We start from the raw sequence: 19,283 nt of genomic DNA, 5'->3' as shown, positions 1-19,283 counted from the left end.
ACAAGGAACTCTCTCATAGAAGTAATTACCATAACTAAGTGAATGCAAGTCAGAGTACAAGGTCAGAACCGCATTTAGGTCTGGAGGAACACACCTCAATCATACTTACCAACACTTCTCAGGAATTTGGTGATGTAAATGGTCATGCTTAAAGCTCAGTGCTGCAGAAGAATACTCTCAGAAGCAATAAAACAAGCAGTCACACAAAGCTGGCAGACATCAAAGCATAATGCAAAATACCTCATACCAAATTTTGGCTGCACTAACATTAACCAAATTTATAACCAAAAGAGTATGTTCAACCAAATACCTTATTCACTGCAAAGTTCTGTCCCTGATGCACTTAGGTTTTATCTTCTTATAAAGCAGACGTATTTATTTAACACTTCCACCAGTTATGAAAGTAGGAGTATTACTAGCAAAGAAGGAAAGGAATGAAGGAAAAAAAAACACAGAAAGGGTGGGAAAAGCAGTGACCTTCAAGGATTTTCCAATTTTCAAGTTTGCTAAAGGCATTACTAATTCCACACTCTGGGCTTTATAGACCACTTGCACAACAGCTCGGCTTAGAATATTACCATGAAACTAGAAGTTGAGTTATTATTGTCCATCTTACTGCCTACTCCAAACTTACCTAAATAAAGGAGACACTGCAATAGTATCAAAACCAAACGATAAAAAAAGAAAACCAAACAATGAAACTGAACCAACAATGACATGGCATCAGTGAAACTACAGCACAAACATACAGAAGCATTTCCACGAGACTAGCACTCCCCAAAAAGACACAAAGGGAAAGATTTTCTTTGTCCACCAAAATCTATAAGGTTCAAGGCACAGTAATGTCAAACAATGCTGTGAACTATAATCCCCATACCTCTTCAAAACAAACACTCTTCGAAATAGCCCCTTTCCAAAGTAGGGTATATGTTATGCTGGAGTCTGAAACAGGATTTTTTGCTCAGGTGAATTTATACTTGTGCGCATTAAGGGTTTTGCCTGAGGAAGGAGATGCAGAACTAAGCCAATAAACTTTTAAGAACTGAACTACATTTTCTTGCTATTTATGCTATTTTCTGACATGAAGCTCTGGGCAGAACAGTTCTAGCTTCTGCTAAATTCTCCAAAAGTTATTTTGCTTCCATCTTCCACAGAAATATTCTATTTCATCCAATTTTTTTTCATGTACTAATTACAAACATTTTTATGACAACTGGCCTTAGCCAACTGCACAGTCACACTGGAATTTACAACGCAAGAATTTGTCAAAATATTTTCTTTTTAGAACAGTAATTTAGAAATAAAATTCAAGCTGTCATCTTCTTAAACCATATCCTCAGAAAACAGCATAAAAGTATTTTCATTTACATTCTTATTAGTCAAAGATAATCCTGCTATGGCACAGATCCAAATTTTACTCTCCTGAGTTTACGTACCACTGAATAATTTGTCCAAATGTCAGTTGCAATTTTGAAAAATCCTTTCTTGCCCCTGAATCTTAAACATCTGTAACAAATACTTGTTTTGAGAGCGCCTTACATTCGTGACATTTGACCTTTTGCTGTATGCACCACAAAATTTAAGTTTCAAATACCATGCAAACAGGAAATCTGATCATTCCAGCAGTAGCCATCTGCATGGTCCAATATCAAATATTAGTTCTGGATTGCACAAAGTCATGGGTTACAGATCTTTTTCTGCAGCTTCTATAATTAATTTTAATTTGCTGCTTCTAAAACACATTTCTCAAAGAACATCTGGCCTCAAAATCTTACCTTAACATTGGAAAAGTACTTAGCATTTAGGTGTTGGTGTGCGTACCTGTGTATGTGCATGCATGCAACACAGATTAAGTATAACTACAGGACAAAAGTATATGCTTTGCTGGTGGCATACCTAGGGCTAGAGATTCCTACTCCAGCAACAAAAGCATTTTACCTCTGGAACTGTGGAAAAAAATTACAGGAAATATCAAACATAATAGAAAAGCGTACTGCTATGTTCTTGCTGGCTAATATCTAATTTTTGATGTTAAATGTTAGTATAGCTCATTAAACTTTTTACCAAACACCTCAGAGCTTTGCACAAATTGCAAGTTTCTTTTACAGGATACTTAATAGAAGCAGAGAAACATGTTGAAATTAAAATGTGAACAAGGCTTACAAACAAAAAACCCTTAAAGGTTCCCTAGAGTTAAAGTGCAACACTGACTAAAAAGACAAGTTAAAATGTTAACATACTGGAGTACCTTTTGTTGACAAAGTCACAAATACAACAAGATTGAGCCACTGCATGTTTGAGCTTTGCCATGTCAGAAGAAAATCTTTTCTAAGCCTGTGAAGCAGTCTGATGGACAAATTATTACAAGCAGCTAAACAAAAAGCCCTTTAACACTCTTACATGTTATTATCCCACGTACATTCAATTAAGTAACTGAATGTCAAAAGGGAAAAGAGTTACCCTCCCAAATCTTTAAAGCATTCCTTCAACACTAACAACTTATCTTTTGAGAAATGCCTGATGTCCAGTAGTGCCACACATTGCCTTCTCAAGCAACCACCACTGCTTCCTGGGAGGGATGCTATATTGCTCTCAAAACCCATTTGTTGTCAAGCAAAATGAAAATCATGGCAGAGCACTCTTAACATGGGTCTATACCTGAAAGAACACTATTACAGCTAATACAGCATTAAAAATGCATATCAATGAAGATACTAATCACGATGGGAATAACAATATTAGCCTCTGAGAAGATAACAAGGACTACAGCTTCACTTGCCTGATTCCTCAGATGGCTTAAAAGAAAGCGACCTATAGAAGCCAACCTCTAAATGTTAGAGAAACATTTCTTACCTGAGCCCCATCCTTCAATTTCAAGATACATTCCATTGTATTGATAGTGATGACAACTGGTTCTGATCCCAATTTTGTCCATGGCACATGAATCCGAAGTTCATGAATATGCCCACTTAGAAAAGTAAATGGTAGTTTCAGCTCCTAACAACAACAAAAGAAAAAGGGCGATCAATTAACTACTGAAATATATCAAAATTCAAGACACACTTGTAACTTATTACTTGTAACTTGAACCTTATTATTTTAAGGATCTAGCGCAAGACCTAAGTCAAAGGTTCTTCTCCCTCCCCAAATTAGCAGTGTGCCACTGAATTTGGCAACTGGCCCCAATAATTGCTCACACATTACAATTAGGCTGTTTTAAAGACTCACCTGGATTACTATGTCCTTGATAATAAAAGGTTTAAACCACCTCTTCCATGGAGCTAACACAAAACGTGTCACTATTCCAGAGATAAGTAGAAATGAACCAGGTGAAAGTACTTAAATTGATACCCAAACTGAATTATTCTGAGAACAACTTTGGAATTAAACGTTGACAAAGCACCGACTTTTTCCAAAATATGTTAGTATTTTGAGTTGTAAGAGCTCAGTGCTCTTAAGATTGGACACAGACAAAAACAAAGTCTATACGAAAGCCATGAGGCACCAACAACGAAGAGTTTTAATAAGAAATACTAATGAGTTTTTGTTAGATACACGCTTATTTGGTCCCTTTATTTTATGTAAGTACAGTTTGTACTCTCATTCTAGTGAGATAATAAATTTAAAGGTTAAGGAAGTAGAAAACATACCCTGTCATGGACTCTTGGCTGCCACCTTGACTACACCTACACAAAATCTCAATTTCAAGTCCTCATTACAAAACATGAGTTACAGACCTCCTCTTGAAACTAGTTGGAGAATCGTTAATTTGATTTCACAACACGTTTCTTCATCTCTTTCACAAATACACTGGAAGATTTTAGCTAAAAGCCTCTCTCCTTAGGCAGAAAATCAACACAAATAAAATGTGAATCCAGACAGTTGCAGTTAAGCCACTGAAAACCAAGTACAGGGCAGTTTAGCTACAAACATCGCTGCGCAGATAATACCAAAAATGAAAAGGTATCTTCTGTCCTGCAGCTTTGTGGGAGCCCACAGAAATAAATGATCAGAAAAATACGCCATCTAAAAAACACGCTGCAACTTAAGGAACAATGCTTTCATGACTCAAACAGCAAACTATTACTATTTACGATAATAGAAATAAATTCCCTTTCCTCACTCACAGATGCATAATTTTATATGTACCTCGGTACTACAATGTCTTTTTAGATCCTGACTTGTTTTCACACATGGAAGTTATGAATTTACTTCAAAGCCCATTCTACAACACATCTTTTTCTGGATGGATTTAACATATTCCTTTTTTTTTTTTTTTCTAGCTAACTGCATGGTATTGAAAAAAATGAATGGAAGTCGGAATTCTTTCAAACTGAAGCAATACAGCCAAATGCATAGCGACACAGAACTTCTGTGTATTTACAAAACATAGTTCCTTTGTTTCAAAGGAATTTTGATACAAACAGTGTCTGACATTATCCTAATTGCACAAGCAAGTTTCCTTAGAGCAATGCAGAGAAATCTTTGTTGTGTTACTTCGGTAGACAATACAAAACAAATGTGTGCCAAATTTAGTAACTTGTTTATAATCCAACATAACAAAGACTGGTTTTATTTCTCTTCCTTTCCTGTGCAACCTTTCCCCTTTCATTAAGTACAGCAAGAAATTCTGAATGTATTATTTGTACTTATGACAGATTAGGCCCTACCTTTCACATTTTACATTTACATCATATAAATCTTTCAAAAGTTATGACATGGCTGAAAACAAACTCATGGGCTTGACATGTAAATAACTGGCTGACATCACGCAAGACTGCAGACCAGATGATATTAATTCCCCTTGCTCTAAAATACAGGACTCTTCATAACTTTGGGGTCTAAGTACTGTTCCTGAGTGTCAGTGTTCAAATACCTCTTCTTCACATGGTGCTTCGCAGGTAACACAGTGGCACATTGCTCAGGCACTTAAGATATTTTTACACCCTTATTTCCTTAAAGTTATTTTAAGTACATTATCATTTTTCATATTCATTTTTGCTATTTCTGAATGCTTTCAGATGAAAAAATTCCGTCATCATAGAAGTGTAACACTATAGTGAGGTTTGCTGGGTTTTCTACTGTGTGCATGTTTAATCACACATGCCATCCCTGCAACACAATTTCAATCTGCATTGACACCTGAAACACAATCTTAATGAAGTCTTAACACAAACCATGTTTTGCTCTGCTCCTTATTAATTTACAAGAGCAAAATACAGCATAGTGAAACAACATACATGACCCAAAAGGTACTGGCCATTACCACTGTAACCAAGGGTTTAAAGACCCTACAGTCACACACTGATTACATTTTTAATTAACTTTCAAAAACACTTCCACCAAGATAACAGACAGAATATGTGAGCTAGCTAAAATGTTTGAAGAACCTTTCCATCACTAAAGAATTATCAAGCTATTAACATGTATCTGGCAGCCAATTACAGTAACTTTGTACTGTTAATCTCAAAAATATCTTCAGAGATGCTAATTTTATTAGCTTTAATCTTCAACTAAAGATAATTATTATGAAATTAACTGAGGATTCAAAGAATGCCATAATTATGTCTGAAAGCCACATTGTAGCTAAGAGGTTGAGCCTGAGTGCTCAGCTTTCACTACAAAACTGGTATTGTCAAAAATACTGCCTGGTAGCAAGGGGAGAGACAGACCCTAAAAGTTATTGCAAAGTTACTCCAAGAAGTTATATTCAATTTAGTTTAATGACTGCATAGAAAATATACATGTATATATCAAAATTTTTTTTTTTTTTTTTCAGGTACTGAAATGTTCTCTCCTTGGGTTTGATAAATCTAAGTCAACAGCTATATCACAAAAGTTGTCTTGAGAAGCTGGAATCCTCTAACAATGTTCAATGTTCCCAAGTAAGTTAACAAATACAGGTAACTTCTAGAGATTGCAGCTTTTTAGGGGAATTTCCTGCCAGCTGCAAAGGCTTAGGGATGTTGCATTATTACATACTCAAAAAAAGAGAAGTTTTGTTGAGCAGGAATAAAGCAGAATCCCTTCCCCCCCCCCCCAAAAAAAAAAAGGAAAAAAAAAGATTTAAAAAAGAGAAAAATGGAAAAAGGACATCCTAAATATGCTAAATATTAAAAAAAAAATAGCTACATTTTGTATTTACTATACATTCACATCCCCATCGAAGCCAATGATATTTGTGCATGGGTACGTAAGCAGCATTTGCCTCTCCAACAACCAAGACAGCAACAGATCGCACCGGGTATTTATGGACCCAGCTGAAGCTAACGCAGGCAAGGATGAGGCCAAGGATTGATCATTTCTGAGAAACTACTTGAAAGTGAACGATAGAAGTGATGGCAGCGGACTCCTGTAGTGCCAGGTAACATGCACGGTTTGATGTGTCCACCCCAAGTCACTGTTTGTTGTGAGGACAAATTTTGTCCTTACAGGAGCAGTACAGCACTGGGAGAGTTTACCCAAAGGAGGTTTTCACAACCTAGGCTGAAGAACCCAAGATTCGACAGAAGAAAGCTGATCTCACATAATGCTGGTAAACAGCTCTGAGTGCTCCAAGCAGGAGGTTGGATCAGACAACCTCCAGAATTCCCTTCTGATCAATCCTTCTTCGATTCCCTAACATGCACATTAAAAAAGGCTTTGAATATACACAGGAGGAACACATCGTGCCAACTGCCATCTAGTATCCACGCTAATTGTATGGGCAACCTGCACCAAGAAAATGAGGAACTGAAAGGCATCTGCCTTGACAGAAAATACAAAAGGCACCAAATACTTGGAAGGATTAATTGGAAGGAAGTTAATCAGGGTCTTTCCAGAAACACTGACAATTTAACACAATCTCTTGAAAGGCTTGATCCTGTTCTGGAAGAGGATCAGAAATACTTCATTGGCCATAAACACTTCTTTCATATTTCTAAAGGTTCCCCCAATAATGAAAGCACCATCTCCACAGTCTACTCTGATGCCTCATAATCTGACTAAAACATGAGAAGAAATTTCCTTAATGTCCAGTCTAAGTCTCTCTGAGTACAATTTATTCCATTCCTTTTTATCTCACACATACGAGGCACACATAAAAGACTCTTGCCTCATCTTACTCTATTTAAAGAGAAGACACTGTCCTTGTTTTTTGCCTTTCTCTTCCATAGCTGTATTATCTACATCTTCCATTAGTTTTTGCTTCCACTATTTTATTTCTCTCTCAGCCCCTTCATTTGGGATACAATTGGACACGGGGCTCTAGCTCAGACTTGCTACTCCATGTACAACAGCTTTATCTGTCTGACACACTTCAACTGTCAACACAGATAAGCACAGAAGGAAGCAGTTCCTCAGCAAAGACTGACCCGGTTCATTTTAACTACAGGCTCCAAATTCTTCATCAATTGTTTTACTTGGTGAAGCTTTTCTTTTTAATGCTAAATTATGGAGCCTCAGGTTTAATCCACGTAAACTAGCTGACAAAGTTCATCCCTCAATTACTCAGGCTTAGATACAACTGGAATGATTAAAACCGTAGCCATAAAACAATACAGAGAGCACAAATCTGTGTTTAGTTTGCATAATTAAAGAGGTCTTACTTGACTCTGTGACATTCTGAACTAGTTACTACATGCAATTGGTAAATATGACCGGAAAAGTGATTTAGTTAGATGTTTCTGTTGTTAAACAATGGTCACTGAAAGAATAAACATACACACAAAAAACCTCTCTCTTCACGCCCCCTTAGCTTGTAGTACATGAAAGGAATTACCATTCACCACCAAACAAATAGCATAGAATTAATGCAAGAGTAACTAAATGCAGGAAAAAAGAGATCTGCATAAGAAGAAAAACAAGCAGTAAATGAACATTTATCTGTGCAGACCCACGTAAACTATTTGGTAAACTCCTTTGATTTTCCTGAAATCAAAGACACATAATGCAGCTCCTGTAAACAGAACATACCTGTTCAAGTACATCCAGCTTCAATTCAAGTTTACTAAGCACAACATCTCCACCCCAGAGTGACAACTGGAGATCTGAAGGCTTCAAGTTCTTGATGTAGCGATTCACATAACTCATCAAAATGGGAGTTACATAGGACTCCAACATTCTGGAAGATTTCTGTGTTACGTGTCAGGCACTAGGAAAAAGACAAGACAATGAGGTATTATATACAAATCTGTCAGCATAACTTCCAATAAATTGACAACCACATTGCTTGGACACAGGAAGAAAATCTACCTCAAATTCTAAGCAAAGGATATGTATACAAAGAACCACAGAATGGTTTTGGTTGGAAGGGACCTTAAAGACAATCCAGTTCCAGCCCCCTGCCACAGCAGGGACACCTCCCACCAGCCCAGGTTGCCCAAAGCCCCATCCAGCCTGGCCTTGAGCACCTCCAGGGATGGGGCATCCACAGCTTCTCTGGGCAGCCTGCGCCAGGGCCTCACCACCCTCTGAGTGAAGAATTTCTTCCTTATATCTAATCTACACCTACCCTCTTTTAGCTTAAAGCCATTCCCCCTTGCCCTATCCCTACACCCCCTGACACAGAGTCCCTCCCCAGCTGTCCTGTAGCCCCCTTTAGATATTGGAAGGCTGCAGTGAGGTCTCCCTGGGAGCCTTCTCTTCTCCAGGCTAAACAACTCCAACCATCTGTATACTTACACATAAAGATGAAACAGATATCAAGATGAAAGCGTATCTATTTGGGTTTACAAATTCCCAGCTTTTATACATACGTATACACACACACACACACACATATATGCATATATAAAGGAGCTAATAACTAAGATGTTCACTACCCAAAAAAGAGAAAGGGAGGGAAAGGGAGAGGATTTCAAGCACCCTCCCCTGCTTCCACACAAAACTTCCACAAGCCCCAACTACAGCTACACCCATACAAACCCTACACCCCTAACCAACAAACACCCGTATTAAAACACCCCCGACCAACCCCTCACCGCTCCCACACCCCAACCAACGCGCACAGAGCCCGAACACCCCCCTGAGACCCCCCCCACCCCAAACCCCCCTCACCCCAACGCCCCCCACCCTGCCCCCGGTCTCCCCTAGCACCACCCCACACCCCCTCCCCACACCTTCGCGCTTCCCCAGGGACACGCACCCCTCCCCAGCGAGCCGGGGCACCCCCTGCAGCTCCCGTGCCGGCCGTGCCCGAGGCTGTGCGGGGCCGGGCGGCCGCCCCACAGCGGCTCGGAGCCCCCCCCCCCCCCCGGGCCGGCCGGGCAGCGGGAGCCCTGTGCTCTGCGCGGCCGCCTCACGGCCGCTTCCTGGTTCCCTGCTCCGTGCGCCACCTTCTATCGTCCGGGCCGGAAGGGTTTCAGGGGAGCACCGCGGCGAGGCCGGAAGTTGGGCGTGAAGGCGGGGGAGAGGTGTTTTTGCCAGGAGTTCCGCCCCGGTGTTGTGGGGTGGCAGCGGGCGTGTAGCTGGTTCGCAGACTGTTTAATAAAGATGTGTGGTTCCTTTATTGCTCCGTGTGGTGTTCTGCCTAGGCTCTGAGTTTCAGTATTGAACGTGAGGAGAAAATTGGATTTCAGCATGCCCAGAGCTGTGCTCACAGAGGAAAACCCTCTGGGACAGCCCCCATGCCATGGGAATGGGGATTAATGGGATCCCCGCAGGCTCCATGTGGGAAAGAGCAGGGGCTGATTTCACAGAATCACAGAATCACAGAATTTCTAGGTTGGAAGAGACCTCAAGATCATCGAGTCCAACCTCTAACCTAACACAAACAGTCCCCACTAAACCATATCCCTAAGCTCTACATCTAAACGTCTTTTAAAGACTTCCAGGGATGGTGACTCCACCACTTCCCTGGGCAGCCTGTTCCAGTGCCTAACAACCCTTTCAGTAAAGAAGTTCTTCCTAACATCCAACCTAAAACTCCCCTGGCGCAACTTTAGCCCATTCCCCCTCGTCCTGTCACCAGGCATGTGGGAGAACAGGCCAACCCCCACCTTGCTACAGCCTCCTTTGAGGTACCTGTAGAGAGCGATAAGGTCGCCCCTGAGCCTCCTCTTCTCCAGGCTGAACAAGCCCAGCTCCCTCAGTCGCTTCTCGTAGGACTTGCTCTCCAGGCCCCTCACCAGCTTCGTCGCCCTTCTCTGGACCCGCTCAAGCACCTCAATGTCCTTCTTGTAGCGAGGGGCCCAAAACTGAACACAGTACTCGAGGTGCGGCCTCACCAGAGCTAAGTACAGGGGGACGATCACCTCCCTAGCCCTGCTGGCCACACTGTTTCTGATACAAGCCAGGATGCCGTTGGCCTTCTTGGCCACCAGAGCACACTGCTGGCTCATATTCAGCCGACTATCAACCATCACTCCCAGGTCCTTCTCCGCCAGGCAGCTCTCCAATTTCTCCATTTCTTCCAGGGTGGATGACTAACCTGTTAAAAAAATTAAAAATCTCCTACTTTGATTTTTAAAGAAGTGTCTGATACGCCCATTTAGTTTTACATTCCTTGTAGAAATTCCAAATCTTGTGCATTTAACCTGCATGGTGTAATTCCATGTCTGGAAAAAAAAGGCGCGATGTGCAGTGTGGGGAGTGGGTTCATGTGAAGCAGGGCCCAGGCAGTGAGGTCTCCAGTAGCACTGACTGCGGTACCAGTCCCTGTGTTGGAGTCTGTGGGAGCTAATCAAGGCCAGTTCATGATGGGTTAGCTGCCTACCCTGCCTACACATGCTGAGTTAATCATGAATCTATCAATTTTTTTAATAAACAGTCACCTCACTTGCTGTGCCATCTTTGCTCAAAAGTCAAAACCCATAAGGCAGTTTTCCGTTCAGAAACCTGAAGTGGTTTGGGCTGCTTTTACTCTTATGATGAAGGTTACCACTTCCACAGAAGTGTTGGGCAATTTTCAGCAGCTGTAACATGTCAACCTCTAAGAGATGCTAGCAGGCAGCTGAAGGTCAGAAATACTTTAACAACATCGGTGATGTTTCAATAAAAATATGGTCTCAGCTTGCCATTTCTCTAGTGCTAACGCTCTTGAAACTTTCCTTTTCATAACCGCTACGCATTTCTGTCCCTGTGCTGGAGTTGTGGGAGTGGTGAATTTACTGATAAAACTTTTTGGGAGTATGCACTGTGAGCCAGCTCAGTGAAATGATGTGTGTTAATGGAAGCAACCTCATTCATTGCACGGCCTCCCTGTAGACTTGCATTGACACAGCAGAGGGATGTGCCAACAGATAAGTGTAATGCTGAAGCACACCCTAAGCATGCATCAAAAGCCTTCATATTCAACAGAAAAACATTCCTCTGTTCCTTTGTCCATTATGTGATTACTTTTGAATGACACATCCAATCAACGCTGGAATGTTTTCTGAAAGTTTGGAATTGAAGAACAACGCCCTATTTTGGTGAAAATCAGTAAACTAGAAGAAGAGTAGGGGAGACACGTAGTGTTCCTGGCAGCTGCTTGGCAGACCTAGCAGCTCTGAACAGCTCTGTAATTTTCCTGGCAGTTATTAGCATTTCATTATAACTACCTCCATCTCAGTTCCAGTTCCAGTATGTTGACGCCCTGAATAATTTATTTCCTACAGAAGAGAAAAGCACAAAAAACTGGGATCATGCAGGAATTGGTCTTTGACACAAAGGAAATGGGTGGCATGAAACGAAAGCAGCCGGAGAGTGTTCCAAGAGGTCCCTGAAGAACAAAGACATGAGAGCTTGGGACACAGGGAATTTGCAGGTAATAGGTGGAGAAATTAACTTGGGCCCACTGAAGCAACAAAGGCATAGCTGCTGGAAATGTCAGCGTAGTGCAGCTGCCTGAACTAGCCCGATTTATTCAGTATTTCAGCAACCCGGTGAGACACACAGGTCAGGTACAACCTAAAAATGCATATTTAGTGACACGCGCATCCTCATTCATATAGTGGATGGCTTGAGTAATTCTGAATCCATTAAAAATTGATATATTTAAAACTAGAGAGAGGGGAAGTGTGCACAAGATTGTGTAACATTTGGCCAGAAGTGTGAAGATAACAGGACTTCAGGGCAGTCCTCCAGAAACGTGTCTGTCTGCACAGGACTCTATCTTGATAAAAGAGACTGTAGGAGTGCTTCTAGCTTCAGTGTTGCTGCTGATATGTACATGTATGATTTGCCATTTTCTGCAACAGAGGCAGAGTAAATGAAACATGGAAGGGAAGAGCAGAGTTCATAAGAAATGAGGAAAGGTGAGGAAACACAGAGTATGAATAAGTGACTATCCCACTACCAGAAGGTGCAGTGAAGGGGAAAAACAAGGAAATTAGACTTTTAAATAGCTTTAAAACAATAAAATGAAACAAGAATCAACCATGCAGCCAAATTAGTCCAATTCTACCTGTTTTGTTCACAAATTTAAAGCAGCCTTTTCTTCTGAGCACAGTTTTGCAAAGCCTCCTGCTATGACATTGGTGTTTGACAGCTGTTATGCTTCTAATAGCACAAGAGGTAGACAAGGTAGTCTCCCACCTCGGGTACATCAGGCAGCCAGGAGCAGTAGTGTCAGCAGAGGTTTTTTAAAGTAGATTCGCCCAGGCTGTCTGTAGTAATCGAAGGTTGCTGACAAGGAGGGCTGGGAGACAACCTGTGAGGATCTATGTTTTTACATAGGAAAAAAAAAACTTTCCAGTCCTCTATACTTTCTCTGTATCCCTTAGCTAATGTTGGATACTTTAATGGGGTTAACTTGATGGGCTGTCTGTGTCTGTCCTGGCGGACAGTCCTGCCTCTCCTGCTTCAATGCCTTCAAGACAGCATCATGGATGCGAGCAGTTGGTCTCAGAAGCCGTCGGTCTACCCATGTGTGAGAAGAAGTCTACTATTTTGTGATTATATCCCCCGTAGACAACAAGAGATTGACAGCATGAGAGAGTTGCTGACCGTAAGCTGTGAAAGAAAGAAAAATTATTTGGGCTTCTTCCTCCTCTCCTGTTCCGGGTGCTAACACATGGACTGGTTAATTTGTAATGTTTCCTGGTGGTTTCTTTTTGTGCTTTTGCTGCTATGATATTAAATTTTGTCCTGTTTCACCGGGAATTTGCTGAGCTCATTGCTATACTGACTAAAGTTACATACCTTCTAATATTTTTCAGGCTTTTAAAAATTACACCAACAAAAGCAAGCAATATACATCAAATCTGTTTCTCTGTTAGAGTTACCCTGCTTACTCGTACTGGCACATATCCAATTATCACACCATATGTAGCCATTAAAAAGTGGGAAACAAATCATTGCCCCACTGTTTATGTTGCTCTGAAATTATTTTCAAATTCACCAAAATGCACACAGATTTGGCATCTGGGAAAAAAAAATAACTTTTATTAAATTTGCACATACAATTTCATCATGATCTGAATGTTAGGTATATTCCAGATTGAAAGGTGCAGAAAATTGTCTATTGTAAGCTTAATTTGCTCTTCTATTCCCTAAATTTTGCCTGAAAATTATACATAAAAAGACATTCAGGTATAGACTTAAGGTAAGTGGTTTTGGTTTTGGTTTTGTTTGTTTTTTGTTTGTTTTGTTTTTTTTTTTTTTTGTTTGTTTGTTTGTTTGTTTCCCAAGAATTAAGGTTGATTACTGAATTATGGGATTTTTAAAATGAAAAATCAAAGCTCAAAAAGAAAAAAGCTGTTTTTAAAATAAATTTAGAATTTGTAGCTATGATATGAGCGTGAGTCTGTTGAGATGGTGAAATTCAAACTAAGTAAAACTAGAAAGTGTTCATTTAGTGTACTAAATTCACAAGGTTCTGGAAAAAAAAAGTAGTTTCTGGTATATAATCCCAGCTCACTGCTGCCTCATCTGGCTTTTTAGAAGATCACATATCCCAATACACTCTTAATATGTTAAAATTCCTTTACAGATGAGGGGGAGAAGGCTCAGCATGCTGGGGAGTGAGACACGTTTACAGAGTAAACAGAGAGTTTACAGAGAGTGCTAACCTGTCTTGAGGTTTTTGCTGGCTTCCTCAATTTTCCCTGTTATTGAGTGCTCACTGTGTCTTAAATGGGGAAACATCTCACAAATTAGGAGACATTTCTTCTCAGAAAGAGCAGCCAGGCATTGGGACGGGTTGCCCAGGGAGGTGGTGGAGTCACCGTCCCTGGAGGTGTTCAAGGAAGGGTTGGACGTGGTGCTTGGGGACATGGTTCAGTGGGTGACATTGGTGGTAGGGGGATGGTTGGACCATGTGGTCTTGGGGGTCTTTTCCAACCTTAATGATTCTGTGGTTCTGTGGTTCTAAAGTCTCTCTTCAAAAGGGTGTGCAATGGTCTAACAACCAACTTAACCAGCATGAGCATTGCTGGTGTGCAAAGGGTCTGGTGTGGACAGCTTGGCTACGCTCAGGTGTAAGGATTTAACTACGGTAACTGGAGTTTTAAAAAATAGACTGCGTGCATAAATTCTTTTTACATACATTCAGGTTGCTTTTGGAACTGCTAGCCCTCCGATATAGAGGCTATATTGTTTCTGCAGAGCACTGAACTTCTATTCACATACCAGAGTGAAGGAAAGATATGATAGGGAACCTGAACTGAAGACAGCGGGAGCATACAAGCAATGCAGTTTTGGTCTTCTGGGAGAGTATTTTCCAGGTAAATCCTAGGAGACATGGATGCACATCCAGATCAGGAGGGTTAAATCTTTAAAGTCTTTTGCAAGGTTTTGTTGGATCGGTAACAAAGGAGAACAATTACCTGTGTTTCAGTAGTGCAGTTTTAGGGTATATAAAGCAATCTGACCCGTTTAGAAACGCTTAAAGAGTTCGTGTATCCTTTGGGTCTAAAGAGATATCTTTGAATTCTACACCTAATTATGGAACACATCAAAAAAAGCCAACCAAGAAGATATTATTCTTGGTTCCAATACATGAAATGTGTATTTGACAATGGTAAATGTATCTGTGAAGAAACATGTAATTTATTGCTGCCTCCAGGCATGAGGAGATTTATGCACTAAATGTTTCACACAGGTTTTTGCTTGACTATTGCTGTACTGTTCATGCAAAACACATGTACTTGTAATGACAACTTCTAGCATACGTTCTGTTGGAATAGCCCTGCTTTTCAAGAGTTAAATGGCCACTGTTCTCTGTTATTAATGGATTTATATTTCAATCTCTACAGATACAGAACTACAAATACTACAAATACAGAAACTTATATTTGTTTATTTACACGTACAAATAATTATAAATAAATACAAGATGCATAAATACAAATACCATCCTACTATTGCATTTTTCCTTTAAAAACATTAAGTATTATCAAAAGATAAGCACAAGACCAGGCAATTCCTAAATACCGCAAGTCAGGCAGGCGCGGCAGGAGGCCGGCGTGGCTGACCAGGAACATTCTTATGGAGATTAGGTGGAAACAGAGAGTGTTTCGCTACTGGAAGGAGGGCCAGGTGACATGGAAAGAATACAGGGATGCTGTTCGTGTTTGTAGGAAGAAAATTCGTGTGGCTAAAGCACACCTAGAGTTGAAGCTGGCTGTGTCAGTGAGAGAAAATAAAAAGGGTTTTTTTAGATATGTGAATGGAAAAAGGAGAACTAAAGAATACATAGGGCCGCTCCTTGATAGGGAAGGTCTTCTCACAGACGATGACATAGGCAAAGCAGAGACGCTTAACGCCTTCTTTGTCTCTGTCTTCAATGCCGATGATGGGCTTCGGGACCCAGCGTGCCCTGAGCTGGAGGACCGGGACGGTGGGGATGACAAACTCCCAACCGACCCTGAACGTGTGCGGGATTTGCTACTCCACCTGGATCCCTACAAGTCCATGGGTCCGGATGGGATTCATCCCCAGGTGCTGAAAGAGCTGGCGGACGTCATCGCGGAACCTCTCTCAATTATTTTTCAACGATCCTGGGAGTCTGGAGAGGTCCCGGTAGACTGGAAGCTGGCAAATGTTGTGCCGATTTTCAAGAAGGGTCAGAAAGAAGACCCTAGCAATTACAGGCCTGTCAGTCTCACGTCAGTGCCTGGTAAAATCATGGAGAAGATGGTTCTTGAACGTATTGAGGCGCACCTGGGGGACAAAGCAGTCATTGGTCCCAGCCAGCATGGGTTTGTGAAGGGCAGGTCCTGCCTAACTAACCTGATTTCCTTTTATGATAAGATCACCCGTATGGTGGACCAAGGGAAACCAGCTGATGTGATTTTTTTGGACTTCAGCAAGGCTTTTGACACGGTTTCCCATAGGATCCTACTGGACAAAATGTCCAGCATACAGCTAAATAAAAACATCATACGATGGGTGAGCAATTGGCTAACAGGCAGGGCCCAAAGGGTTATGGTAAATGGGGCTGCGTCAGGCTGGTGGGCGGTCACTAGTGGGGTCCCTCAAGGCTCCATTTTAGGGCCGGTACTTTTCAATATTTTTATAAACGATCTGGATGTAGGAATAGAAGGTATTTTGAGCAAGTTTGCTGATGACACCAAACTTGGAGGAGTTGTGGACTCGAATGAGGGTGGAAAGGCCTTGCAGAGGGATCTGGATAGGTTGGAGAGCTGGGCGATCACCAACCGCATGAAGTTCAATAAGAGCAAGTGCCGGGTCCTGCACCTGGGACGGGGAAACCCTGGCTGCGCGTACAGACTGGGCGATGAGACGCTGGAGAGCAGCCTAGAAGAGAGGGATCTGGGGGTCGTGGTAGACAGCAAGTTGAATATGAGCCAGCAGTGTGCCCTGGCAGCCAGGAGGGCCAACCGTGTCCTGGGGTGCATCAAGCACGGCATCGCTAGTAGGTCGAGGGAGGTGATTGTCCCGCTCTACTCTGCGCTGGTGCGGCCTCACCTCGAGTACTGTGTGCAGTTCTGGGCACCACAGTATAAAAAGGACATGAAACTGTTGGAGAGTGTCCAGAGGGGGGCTACGAAGATGGTGAAAGGCCTGGAGGGGAAGACGTACGAGGAACGGCTGAGGGCACTGGGCCTGTTCAGCCTGGAGAAGAGGAGGCTGAGGGGAGACCTCATCGCAGTCTACAACTTCCTCGTAAGGGGGTGTCGAGAGGCAGGAGACCTTTTCTCCCTTAACATCAGCGACAGGACCCGCGGGAATGGGGTTAAGCTGAGGCAGGGGAAGTTTAGGCTTGACATCAGGAGGGGGTTCTTCACAGAGAGAGTGGTTGCACACTGGAACAGGCTCCCCAGGGAAGTGGTCACTGCACCGAGCCTGACTGAATTTAAGAAGAGATTGGACTGTGCGCTTAGTCACATGGTCTGAACTTTTGGGTAGACCTGTGCGGTGTCAAGAGTTGGACTTGATGATCCTTAAGGGTCCCTTCCAACTCAGGATATTCTATGATTCTATGATTCTATAAAAAGTAAATGGCAGCTTTATTTTGTGTCACCAGGTGGTTCTTTAGAGGATGAAGATAGAAATGGCAAAGCTCAGGAATGTGTTTGGTTTGAATTATGCTAAAATCCAGTTGTTTCATTATTTATTGGCAAAATCAGTGTCTCAATGAAGCTGAGACACTCTGTGATGCCCTTTGTCCTGCAGCTGAAGCCAGGAGCATTTCTGCAGAGCTATGTCTGTTCCAAAGTTTCTTCTTTATGTAAATGAAGACATGCTTAGGCTTCATTTGAATATTTTAGAGCTGATATTAATGAATATCAGACAGGTTGAACAGCTACGAAAACTGCAAAACCCATAAAATGTGTGTCGGCTCCAAAAATCCAGCTTTGGCATCTTATTGGCTGCCACAGCTCTGTGTGAAGAAAATGTTTGTTGTTTCAGCAGCGATCTCCTGGGCTTCCAGGACTTTATAGGTGAGTAAACGCGGGTTCTAACACTGAAATCTGGCTATATACATTGAAATCAGGTTACAGAAGAGACCAAGGACTAAAGAGAACATATAAAGCTCTACCCCTGAAAAGCAACATGTAAAGTCTGGGGAAAATACCTGCACACGGGATTAGGAGGAAGATTAGGAGGAAGTGTATGATAGCCTGAAAATATGGACAAGTGACCACACTGACACAAGAAAGGAGACTGCACCAATGCTTAAGGCAGGAAGCCTAATGCTTTGATTGAATTTTAAACTGAGGTGAAGACAGAGCAGGTGAATACAGCAAAGAAGTAGAGGAGACATGGAAAATGTGATACATGACCTATTTCTCATTTTGAAGTTTTGACACATTTGTTTTGATAAGTTTTGAGACGGTGTGGATTTGTTATTGCTTTAAACCAAATGCTTCTCACTATCTAGGCTGCTGTTATCAATTATTTGCTTTTCTGATTTATTTCTTTTAATTCACATTGTTTTCTGTTCATGTTTTGGGTTCAACATTACTAACATTAATTTGGTATGAAATGGAAGTTGGAGAAAGTGGAAACCTTTCCATTTAGTGTGAAGCACACTGAGTAGGCAACATTGCACAGAGTGTTTTCTACTCCAAGGACCTGCTATTTTTGGTCCATAATTTACTTAACCTATTCTCTGGCAACTGGTATTGACTTCCAGTGTGTCGTATCCAACATGCATTGACGTGATGTACAAGAAATTCAGAGTATGCTCTTTATATCATCCTGTCACAATGCATTGAACAGCTCATTATGTACAGGTAAACATCATTCAGTAGCCCAAAGATGAATAATTATAACATAAAATTTACACTTTCCTGAGTTTTAGTACAAATCAGTGCTCTTAGTTCCACTTGAATTACGTGCTATCCAGTATTTTTCCATATAATCTAAAACATGGAGGGATGTAAAGAAGGATGGGAAGACTTATCTCAGCCTATTAATAGTAGCTAGAGTTTGTGAGAGTGCTTTATAGAATATGCAAATATTTGTAGCATGATTTAAGTGAGAGGTGATCGTAATGTTTTATGAGTTATTGCAGAGAATCTTATTAGATAATTTATTACCACTCTTTGCTGAGTTTTGCTCCATAATGGAAATTCTTAAGATCTATGTGAGAAATATGTAAGAAAATATGACTAACACACTCCAGTAGTAATTTACATTTGTGACACAGACTGCAGAAATAATGTTTGCTGATATCAGGACACTGGGTTTCTGATAGTATGTTCAAGCTTTATTTTTTTTTATTTTTACATATTTCAATAAATATGAGTCTATGAGATGGAAAGAACTGACTGTCAAAAATGAATTCTTAACTTTTGTTTCAAAGACTTGACACCACACAAATTACAAGGATTATAATAATGAATCTCATATCCTTACATTCAGATGTCTCTTCATCACCTTTATTGTGTTTTCAGACAAACACCTGCCATTTC

The 19,283-nt window shown here is 41.3% G+C and overlaps 1 protein-coding gene across 6 annotated transcripts in view; it reads right to left on the bottom strand.

Moving 5' to 3' along the window:
• VPS13B (vacuolar protein sorting 13 homolog B) overlaps positions 1-9,325 on the bottom strand; it is a 459,168-nt gene extending 449,843 nt beyond the window's left edge. For 4 of the 6 annotated variants that reach the window (XM_068672349.1, XM_068672345.1, XM_068672347.1 and 1 more), the window contains exons 1-3: positions 9,125-9,324; positions 7,954-8,131; positions 2,854-2,997 (exon numbers count right to left, since the gene is read on the bottom strand). In XM_068672349.1, coding sequence (XP_068528450.1) covers positions 2,854-2,997; positions 7,954-8,100 — 291 coding nt within the window. In that variant the 5' untranslated portion in view covers positions 8,101-8,131; positions 9,125-9,324. Of the gene's footprint in view, positions 1-2,853; positions 2,998-7,953; positions 8,132-9,098 lie in introns of all 6 variants that reach the window. The other 2 variants (XM_068672350.1, XM_068672346.1) reach the window with 2 other exon arrangements.
• Between the last annotated feature and the right edge of the window lie 9,958 nt (positions 9,326-19,283).

The sequence above is a fragment of the Anas acuta genome, chromosome 2, assembly GCF_963932015.1.
Source record: "Anas acuta chromosome 2, bAnaAcu1.1, whole genome shotgun sequence".
NCBI lineage: Eukaryota > Metazoa > Chordata > Aves > Anseriformes > Anatidae > Anas > Anas acuta.
Note: the sequence above shows the minus strand (reverse complement) of the source record. Positions and strands in the feature narration are given on the sequence as shown.